The sequence below is a fragment of the Papaver somniferum genome, chromosome 7, assembly GCF_003573695.1.
Source record: "Papaver somniferum cultivar HN1 chromosome 7, ASM357369v1, whole genome shotgun sequence".
Taxonomy (NCBI): domain Eukaryota; kingdom Viridiplantae; phylum Streptophyta; class Magnoliopsida; order Ranunculales; family Papaveraceae; genus Papaver; species Papaver somniferum.
The window spans coordinates 5,817,055-5,828,160 of record NC_039364.1 but is presented as its reverse complement, the minus strand read 5'-3'; the positions used below and the strand labels follow the sequence as shown (position 1 = coordinate 5,828,160).

Here is an 11,106-nt window from a genome sequence, read left to right as displayed (position 1 = left end):
AATAAATCCCTACCACCGTAATCGAATTCAAAGATTGTATTTCCTTGACCCGACCAAAACAAGATGTTTAAGGTTCTGATGATGCTATTAGAGAAAAAGAAAAACAGAGATGTTTTGATTGTGTTTTCAAGAGAAATAATCATCGCTACTTATAGGAATTTCATACTTCTTGAAGAATTCTGTTCATCACCGAAGGACACCTTCAAAAGGTATCAATGATGGTTATCGCCCCTGGAGACCCGTCGTAGCGGTAAAAAATAATGCATACTTTTTGAAAATTTCCAATATTTGTGTATAGGGATAGAAAAATCAATATTTGGCACCGATATTGGAGTAGGTTTTACAGCCTCCGGTGGATTAGTATCAGCATCCATCCATTCATCATAGTTCTTCTCACTTTTCACTTTGCTCGTCATCTTCACCATCCAACCCCTTAATCATAACTTATCAGACTGAGAGCAGTGCTCTTGTTACTGTTCTTGCTGCTTCTTTGGAACTGGTAAAAGACTTTCGGTAAAATTTGCCACTAGGTCGGAGGGAGCACATATATTCCTCGGCATTCCACTGATTTCAACCTGCATAAAAGTCTTATTTTCCCGGTCGTAAAGATAAAGAGTATAGAAGGTTGTATTAACCATTGACATTCGTATAACAAGCTTATTTGTACCCGTAATGGACTCAAAGAAGTAAAGGTACAATTCTGAATGACCGAAAGGCATCAAAATTGTCTCTTCAATCCAATTGCCATCTCTACTACCAATAGTAGCATTTGCAGCAATCTTCTGGTGGCCACTACCATCTTCATCAAATATCCACAACTTGGCAATCTGGATGTTCTCTAATTGGTCAATTAGTGCTATATGTCCATCCACTTCTATTATATAAACTATTCGGGATTTAAAACTATACATGCCGTCAGTTTGATTCATGATGAAATTTGGAATGGGTATTGACCTGAATTGTTCCGTTGGAACATCAAACGCAACAATGACTTGGGATAATCGACCAATGTATTTAGTATGTGACTTGTTCTGACAGTTTGATGTGGGAATACTATTTCTACCCAGCCAATATAAAGACCTATTAACAAAAATTCCATTACCTTGGATCATATAGGCCGGGAAATCATCTATCATTCTCCACGCACTATAATGTTTCCTCCCTACATTCATAACCTTACAAACTATATAACAAAACATTTTACCTGAGGCTTTAATATGTGTTTGACGTATGGATATCACTTTGTGTTCTTTAGTGGTAACGTCGAACCCGAACCCATGCTCTATCGTTTGAAAATAAACCTTCTTTTTCGTATTTTCCGTTGGTACTTCAATCCAGGGAGTTTCTTCACGGGTCATGAAATTCCTTATGCAAACAGCAGTGCGACCAAGATCAAAATCCTTATAGTAGGAACAGATCAAACCATTAACGGGTTTGAGAATCCCTTCCTGTCTTGTCAACTGAATTGGAAATCTTATAACTGCAGGTACATCATTTAATAGATCCATAGAAACGACAGTCCTCTCTTCAGCTGTGCGGACTATCACGAATAATGTTGATGAAGATGAGCGCGTTTTTGTTCGCGAAAGATGTAAATCGATAAAGTAATTGTCATTGCTAATCATCGATTGCCAACCTTTGCTTACACATTTGAACCTGACGAGTGACTTAACCGGCAGCCTACTCAGTATTTCACCGTATATATTGTCATCGAAATCACCACTAACTCTGATACTTTTCATTAGTTTTTTTCTTCCCATACTGAGTTCTTCAGATCATGAAATCTAATATCTTGAAAAGGCTATTTAGATGAGTATAAGAAATATAAAGTAACATATTTTCCGGAACTATTTTAGGCAAATCAGTTGAGGAAAAAATCAAAATTCCCCCGGCTATATATATAGTGCGACCCCCTGGCCCCTCCTTGTGAGGTTGAGAAAGGTCGACTCTCGTAAAATACATTATAGCAAATTACTCCGATTTTTGAAAAGAAATATTTGCAGTTTTTTATTTGGCCTATTTTTAAGCTAAAATGAAAAAAATGAAAAAATCTCAATTTCAAAAACAGAGAGAGCATAATGTAAATTAGGAAAATAAACTTTACGAATTCGCCACAAAAGTTTATACTATTAGAGCATCTTCAACAGAGGGTGAGAGTCTTATTTTTTCTTGACACATAGGATTTTAGACCTCCATTTAGATTAAATTTATCTCCAACAGTAGGTCTTATAAAATAGGAAGGATGTCAAAATAAATATGAAGGTCTTATTTAGACCTTGGGAATGACCTCCACGTCATATTTTTGACTATTTTTTTTAATTATTATTATTAAATAATACTTTTTAAACCAATAGGAAAAAAAGAATCATTTTTATTTTATCCAAAAAAAACAAATACTAAAAAAAAGGAATCATTTTTATTTTATCCAAAAAAAACAAATCCTAAAACTAACACTCCACCTTACTGGAGATGGTTCATGAGAAAAACGTTACTCTTCTAGTTACATGTATATAACCCCATAAATAAGAATCTAAATAAACTCCATGTAAGATTAATAGCACCTACCGTTGGAGATGCTCTTAGTGCCGTGTTGTCGCATACTTGCAAGTTGCATAACTACTATCCATCTTCTAACATATATATGGCTTGCATGGACTATGGGATCGGCCAGCTTTGCAGGGTCTCACTTCTGCCTGAACAAAGTACTTCAGCTCGATTATCTTTACTACCATTAGCAGCACGCCAAGATGTTGACCAAATCGTCTCATTTTTTTTTAATTAAGGCTTCCAGGAGATTTGTAAATTCCTACCTTTACCTCTTTTCTAACCTGACAACGACAGAATTCTAACACCACCAACTCTTCCAGAAGGTATTTGTTGGGACTTCTGAGTTTGACTGGGTTTCTCAACATAGTTTAGGTTAGACTAGCACGAACGCCTCGTGACAATGTAACTTTGAACTTGGTAAAAGAACTATTAACAGTAATAGGCTTTTGACCGACCTTGTCGTTGTAATATCCATAATATATTGAAATTGGTTTGTTGAGTGAAATTATTAAGCAAGACAGAAGAAGATTAATGTTTGACTGATATATATTAGAGCTGATATTACCTCCTGAATACAAATAGAAAACACTTAACATCGTTTTGCGCATTAATTGTAGAAAGAATACTGATGAACATCTGAAGAAAACTACTCATATTTCTTCTTTTTTTTTTTTTTTTTTTTTTTGGGATAGTGTCCGTTCGTTAATTGAACGCCAGCTTGAATCTTTCGGTCATGCCTGTTCGTGAGTTGGTTTTTAAACTTTTGCAAGGTAACCAAGTCAGTGAGTAGAGATAGTCCGTACTCAACAGTTTTTTTTTTTTTTTTTAATGTTCTGTAGTTTATCCAATAACATCATTAAGTATTTGATTCTCAATAAAATAGTTAAAATCAAAAAGAAATTATGCCGTTATCGTTCACACTTACAACGTGAAATCGCATATTGTAGGTTCAATTTTAATTCGGCATCTCTGTCATTTAGATTATAATATTTTAGCTTAAAAGATGGTAGGCAGCGAGCTACATTTATTCATATATAAGAAGAAATTATACATATGTATAGACACATTTTACATATGGGCGGTAAGGGTAAATCAGATAGCATTAACAGCGTTACATATGAGTCGAATCTGTCCATCAGTACCGGTGAGTACGCCGATACCACCCATCTTTACCATGGATTTACCAAAAATATTAAGAAAAGTGACTCCGTCGTTAGCTAGTGTGTTGACAACGTCTGCTGTAGATGAGTCCAGCGCTAGTTTTTGATCAATTTCTAGGATACCTTTGTTTAAACGTATCTGTTGGTAGAATGAATTATCAACGACATTGGAACTTCAAGGGTTTTGGTCCAAGTTGACGACATCGCCTTGGTTATTTGCATTCTCCGCTCTATATATAAAGATTGACATAACGTATAACCTATTTATTTGATAAATGAAAAATTCAAAGCTTGTGGAGTAGAGATAGTCGTCAAATTACTTACCAAGGCAACAGCGTCCCGAGTCGCCATGACAATAATATCCGCACAAGAGACAGTACCTGGGCAAGCTTGTCCGAGTGCAGTTTTTGCTTTGTCGATTATTTCAAAACCTCTTACATTTAGGTTTGCGACTGCCTTCTTTTCGCTTGTATCTCCATCAAGAAGCAATGATGCATCACATCCCTTACACCGGCATAAACAACAATAGGTTATAAATATGAAAAACACAAAAGTTATAAATATTTGAAAAGCTAAACATCATTTTAGGTTCACTTCCTATAAAAAGAAAAGCAGTACGTACTAGCTAAGAACATAAATTAGTTAAACACGTACAGTAACAAAGCAGTCATGGAATTGCATGCGAAGAAGTGCAGCTGCAATAGAATGGTCACTAGCGAAACTTTCATTCACAACTTTGTTGACAATAGATTCAACATCTTCATAATCACATTTTTCTTTGTAAAATCCTATTTTTAGTTGACCATAACAGGCTTCCATGATGAGTAGTAAAACTAGGCCTACTGTTACTACTACCAATATATTATTTTTCATTTTTACTTTGATCTGAGCTAAACTTTAGATATCGATATCGAATAAAGCTGAACCAAAGTGATATGAAACGAACTTGGTTTGAATGATAAAGTTTTGCAACTACCTCTTCTCATTTATAGCATTCCAAATATATCTTTATACTGGATTAGTTTAAATTCTTATTAAGTGGACAAGGTAAACATAACAAGTTATCACAAAGTTGAATTTAACTGCATTTGCTATTACATATACAGTTCACCCATCAAAATCAACAAACTTCTAACTGTGAAAGCTCTTTCACTTTTATTTTTGGTAGGAAAATTATCGAAATGATGTCTTGAACTTTTCCTCCCGATTAAAAAATTTATTCCACTAGGAGTAGCAGTACATCGCCATCGCCTACGAAATCCGGCTACTTGCAGAAAAAGGCACCTATGGCTAATGCTTAATATACACTGCAGATAGAATGGCATATTTGAACTATTTACTGTCTGATAATCGATGTAATGAATTTGTCATATATACACATTTGAATAGTTCCCAACACAGATTATAAGGATTTCTTATGTATATATTTGACAGTTGCGTTTCGATATATTAGCCCTTCCTGACCCTGTAAGCCTCTTTAACGAATAGGTCATGAACTTCCCTTTCCACGAAATGCAACTAGTACACTTTTTAACTCATGAGTCGTTTTCAGCAATCCATTCACTACCAAGTCAGTGGCAAACTAATGACAATTTTTTGTCTTCTTAATTACTGTTTTCAGGGAAATGGTCTAGGAAAGTCGGAATACTTTTCTTACTGTTTTCAGGGAAATGGTCATAGTTCTTAAGACCAATCTGAAGTTCCACTATCTCAGTGTTAAGCATTACTGCATCTTCTCTTATATCATACCAACAAACATTGCAACACTGCACAACACCATAACACATTTCAGCTCTGTTAGTAATTTTTGGAACAGCTACAACTCCACATTGCAGCATCATTTCAGCTTCCAATACAACTAAACTCAAGCTATCTCTTGCTTGGCAGAAACATCATCTTTGCAGCTTATTTCCGAAGCAACCTATTTATTCAAAGCATCATCACACTCTGCATATCAACCAATCTCAAATGCAGCAAGATAAAGATAAAGCAAACAAAAACCATCAGCCTCCATATATCAATAACAGATATAAGTTCAAAATGAGATAGTAAATTTGAATTTCATAAAAATCAAATCAGTAATATGGGTAATAAAGATACAAGCATGCTAATCACGGATATAGAGATCGATTTTCAATTAGGGTTAAATATGATTGATTTCTGGACTTTTATATCAGAAAACCCTAGAAATTTTTGTAGAAAATTTTCGAGATTTTAATCTCAATAGACAAATAAAGGTCAAGCGATTATAGATCTGTATTCTGATCAAGCATTAAATAAGAATGTCTACATGAAATCAGTAAAATTAGGTTTTGAAATCGATTAGATAATAATCACAGATGGATTTAAATGAAAAAAGAAGAAATAAAACTTGTCTTTCAGTTCGTTTTTGACAGTCGAATCTTCAGATTCAGTTGGTTATCTTTTAATCAACTCTTCTTCAACATCTGAATTATGTCTCACAAGAATAAGTTTCTCCGCACAGTTAATCTACCTAATCCCTTTACGAATGATCACCATATAATTTAATATTCTCTGAAACAATGACAATATTGGATGTCTGACAATGTCGTGCAACCTTCAACCATCTCGAATGAATAAACCACAACGTCACTCCTGCGCACGCGGCTTGCGACTAGGTAAGTGTTAAATAAAAAGAACACTCAGTGAAGTCATAATTCTCTTTCCCTATTCTTACCTTGTACAAAATCGTGAGGGCATACAAGTAATTCAGTTTGCAAATTAACAGGAGGTAGTCAAATGGGAATTTTATATACTTTCATATATTATTAATTTGAACGACTTCCGGAGGTGTTATTGGAATTTAAAGAATTCTAATGATTTTATGAGAATATTATATAGAGCCTTTGTGACTTATATATACAAAATTAGTGTATTTTTAAAGTTGTGATTTATTGGAACAGAAAAAATGTATGATACGTAACCAAAAATTCAAATTAACTATCTGCCAAGTATTTATTATGCAAGTTACAATGTTACCAAAAATACCATGGAAACCCCTAAAATACATGTCGATTGTGGAAAAATTTATTCATCACGCCATCTGTATTTTATTCTAATATTTTTCTTCGTTTTTTCTGCAAATATTTTCTTCTCTCGACCATGACAAAGTATTAGGAAATAATATAGGAGACTATAATAAGGAGATATAATTTAGCTTATTTTGAGTTATATTAGGAATTGAATATCTTGAGAACCAAGTCTTGTGTCTTGATAACCAAGTCTTGTTATTGTATAAATAGATTGAAGATCTAATGAGAAACGCACAACAAGTTATTCTCAATGTAGTCTTTTATGCTTCCGCGTTTATGCTCTCCTCTCTTGCTCGATCCTTAGCACAAAGTGGTATCAAACGACACAAGTGAAAGAGAATAAGTGTACCGTAAATGTGAAACAACTAGAGTTTAGCCGCTAGACCATTGTAAAATAAATATAAATAAAATTTCTATGTGAATATTATGCTTATGAAAAAATAGCTCAAATTTCAAAGTCTCCATGTCACCTTTCTAGAGGAGATTAGGAGATTCTCTTAGAATCCTCTACTAACTAACAATAGATTTGAGAACTCTCTAAACGTTCTTCAAATTCTCGTTTGAGTGCCTCCATGTAAACTTGTCCGTCGGGAATAAAATTTATTTTATGGAGATATCTAACAAAAAGTATCTAATGAAAAGTACCTCAAACTAACAATACAAGCACAGATAGAGAGAAAATAATGAAATTGAGACAACTGTCGGCTACCCGTTATCCAGAGAATTACAATCATACCGAAAGAGACTACGATTAGATATCGTGAAAGTAATTTGGAATTAATCCACCAAATTAACCCCCTTATCAAATCCTAACTCGCGACTCCACTGAAACCAATATATGGATTTTACACCTCGCATGCATATGGTACTTGCAAACAAGAATTTGGTTACATGGAAAATTGTGAAAATGCCCCAATACAGACTGTAACCTTGGTGATCTGCCCTAATGTTAAAAAAGGTTGGAACAATGCCCCGTTGTTAGAAATATCGGTTAAGTCCACATGTACGGCTTTCCACGTGCGGAAAAAAGTTGGAAAAATGTTCACTGTGTCACAAAGGTAATGCTCATGAAGCCATTTCCATTGATTGTCCTTGGTTATATTCCAGAAGCAAAAATTCAACTTGTAATGGAACTTGAAAACTTCTTCGAGAAAAAGTTTTGTCTTATTTTCGCACGTGCGAAATCGCACATGTGGACTTAACCGAGATTTCTAACAGTTGGGTATTTTTCCAATATTTTTTAACATTGGGGCAGATCCCCAATATTAAAGTACATATTGGAACATTTTCCCAATTTTCCCTAAATCTCCTTGACTAAGGTTTTGGTCATATTTTCAAATTCATTTGTCTAAGGTAAATCAACTACGATTATTGCAGCAATATTTAAGTTCAATTGAGCATCGGAACGGCCAAATGGGGTTGGTGAACAGGTCTTTAGGGTTGTCGAAAGGCCAATCTAGCTGTCTTCTTTCTTAATCTGTATGGGTGCAACTAGTTTTTCAAGTACCAGATCAACTAGTGAATTTCCTCACTGAGATCCCTTTAACCCGTGCTAACTCTCATCATCGTCCCTGACTCTGTTTACTCGAGCTTGTCTACAACACAAGCATCCAGACAATCCCCAGATCAACCACCACCATTAATGGCAGCAGCCAAAACTCCATCTTCTCTAAGCTTAGTTATAGACCCAAGTTACCTACTCCACCACCAACACCTTTATCTACCTCATCTGCGAATGCAAATGCCAACAACCATCCATCCTGAGCTTCCTTGTTTTCGATATTCAAGACACCAAGCCACTAGATAAATCCACCACCAAAAACTCCAGTGACTGCCAACAACGACAGCGGCATCAAACTCTTCATCTCGTCACAAGACCCCCACGGCCATTGCAGGTAAACGAGACCACCTCCACTGTGTATGCTGCCACTCGAACAACACTGTCAAACTCAGCCATTGTTCATGGTCGACTTCCCAGATTCCATCTCCTCATACTCGATCCATGTTGCGGTTACGTTCATCTCTCGACGTCGACCACATCAAACCAGTTCAGCTCTTAACCCTTTTAGTTTTCGGCCATGACAACAAAACTAGCTCCTTGTACGACTGAAATATCACACATACAACATCTATCCTCTTCTGGTCATGGCACCTTTCTCCACCAGTAGCATAAGTCACAAAACGATAGTGCTAGTAACCCTCTCTTGACAAGAAATGAAGTTGTTGCTTATGCTGCTGATATATGAAGATACCAGGCCAACCATATTTTGTGATTTTTGCCGCAAACGACATTTTAAGCTTCAACTTAAGCGTTTATTTCTCGGAGTGCACTGGTTTCCATGTACTTTCTACAAAAGCACTAAAATGGTATCGTTAGCAAAAATATCGAGTCCTGCCTAATATAAATATGAGTATAAAATATAGCATTTACGTGCTTATCAATTACCAAATAGGACCAAACAGATAATTGACTAGTTCAATTGGACTAGACTCTCTTTAACATATTATCAGCAGGACCAATTGGTATTTCCTACATCAAACAATGCCAAAACCGCCGCTAACATAAATGTCTTGTTGGTAGGTCCATTATAATTTAAGTGGGACCACCAATCCAGGGTGTTACATTTTTTGTGTTGCCACTCCACATGCATTGATTGGTTAAATGGATTTTACGCTAGACCCACTAATTGTGTACAGAGTACATTTTATCGTGCCTAAGTCGGTGCGGCTACGATGTCGTCCCTCTTAGTTTTGTGACACATGTTATAAAGACGAAAATAAATTCCAAAAACAGTTAACTACCTAAAAGTGCAACTAATTTTTTTCTTAACTTCTTACTTTTTCTCAAAAAGTGAAATGTTAACGGGGATTTTGAGGGGCAGGTATCATACTTGAAGTATGTGGCCTGAACACATCATCTCCGTGGCCTGCATGAGTTTTGGAGCGGAATGGGGTTGTTGAAGGGTAAATCTGTCTTCTTTTGTGACACACTACGACTACTATAAATATTACTAGTGCAACTGGTTTTGGGTTTTTCAAGTATCAAATCAACTTGTGAAATCGCTTGTTCTTTATACAAAATTTCTTTTGCAACAAAAACATTTTCTTCTGCAGCATTCAAGGTGTGGATAATGGAAGAGAGTTGAAAAGTAATAGAACAAGTGTTTCTCTTCTTTTTCTTTTTTACTCGGCCAAAGAAATATATAGAAGAAGCTTACGAAAAGTAATATAGAGACAGAGAAGGGGGACAAGCCAAAGGGAGAACCCAAGAGAGCTGAGAGCCTAAAACATCTCAGGAAGAATCAAAGAAGAAAACATGACTCTTTATTAGTTTATTATGATTAGAAAAAGAAAAAGATCCCAGATGAAGTCCGAGTATTTACAGGAGAAGAAGGTTTGAGGTTTTATGTATTCTATGAGTTTTTATGTCGTTCTAGCATTTCCAAATACACGAAAAAATAGCGTGCAGCCGGAAGTGCAATTAGGCAAAAAACTGATTAGGTTACACAATGATTGAACGATTCCTCGTGTATGGTTTTCTACATAAAATTCTAGATAAGTATATGCAGCGTATACATCTCTACGTTCGAATCAGCATTAATGAGAATACAAAAGGGACTTCAAATATAAAGTATATAAAAAAAAAACTATCTTTACACTGAAGCTTATCTTAATTCTTGGATTGATGATAATTCCCTTGGAGCCTAAACTTCCCTGGGGATGCGCATATATTCCCAATTAAAATATCTTTCATAATAAAACACTAATGAGGGATATAATCTCCCCATGCTAAATAAGTAAACAAAATAATATGTAGTCTATTACACCCTCTTAGTCTGAGCGGGAAAAAACAAACGGTAAGACTAGAACGAAAACAAAAAAATAGTTGTCGAGGAAGTCCCTTAATATCATCAACATATAAAAGTAAGTATGCCGTTTCAGATACACATTGATAAACAAAGAGTGAGGGATCATATATATATACTACCACGAAAACCACAACTTGTGATAAACTTGGAAAATCTATGAAACCACGCCCGAGGAGCCTGCTTGAGGCCATAAAGAGATCTACGTAGTCTACATAGGTGAGCAGGGTCAACAAATTCCGGAGGCTGATGCATATAGACTGTCTCGGTTAGATCACCATGAAGAAAATCATTCTTGACATCTAGTTGATGTATGGGCCAAGAGCGTGATGTAGCAATAGTGAGAACAGTACGAATAGTAGCAGGTTTAACAACCGGACTAAACGTTTCGAAACATTCAACTCCAACTTGTTGAGAGTTATCATTGACAACAAGACGAGCCTTGTATCGCTGTAAGGATCCATGAACATGATATTTATG

General features: G+C 35.5%; 2 protein-coding genes across 2 annotated transcripts; both read right to left on the bottom strand.

The window, feature by feature from the left end:
- Window positions 1-470: 470 nt before the first annotated feature.
- LOC113293968 (putative F-box protein At1g32420) lies at window positions 471-1,742 on the bottom strand. The gene has a single exon (XM_026542408.1). It carries the CDS (start codon window positions 1,740-1,742, stop codon window positions 471-473), a length of 1,272 nt encoding a protein of 423 aa, XP_026398193.1.
- Window positions 1,743-3,630: 1,888 nt separating this feature from the next.
- LOC113296915 (peroxidase 60-like) lies at window positions 3,631-4,579 on the bottom strand. The gene is made up of 3 exons (XM_026545277.1): window positions 4,362-4,579; window positions 4,032-4,211; window positions 3,631-3,937 (listed from the first exon to the last, which is right to left on the bottom strand). Exons 1-3 carry the CDS (start codon window positions 4,524-4,526, stop codon window positions 3,920-3,922), a joined length of 363 nt encoding a protein of 120 aa, XP_026401062.1. The 5' UTR covers window positions 4,527-4,579; the 3' UTR covers window positions 3,631-3,919.
- Between the last annotated feature and the right edge of the window lie 6,527 nt (window positions 4,580-11,106).

Excerpts from the sequence above, each read along its gene's own strand:
- LOC113296915 (XM_026545277.1), bottom strand. The coding sequence starts at position 4,526 with ATGGAAGCCTGTTATGGTCAACTAAAAATAGGATTTTACAAAGAAAAA. Across the intron at positions 4,212-4,361 it reads TCCATGACTGCTTTGTTACT|GGATGTGATGCATCATTGCT; the intron begins GTACGTGTTTAA and ends TGCCGGTGTAAG.
- LOC113293968 (XM_026542408.1), bottom strand. The coding sequence starts at position 1,742 with ATGAAAAGTATCAGAGTTAGTGGTGATTTCGATGACAATATATACGGT.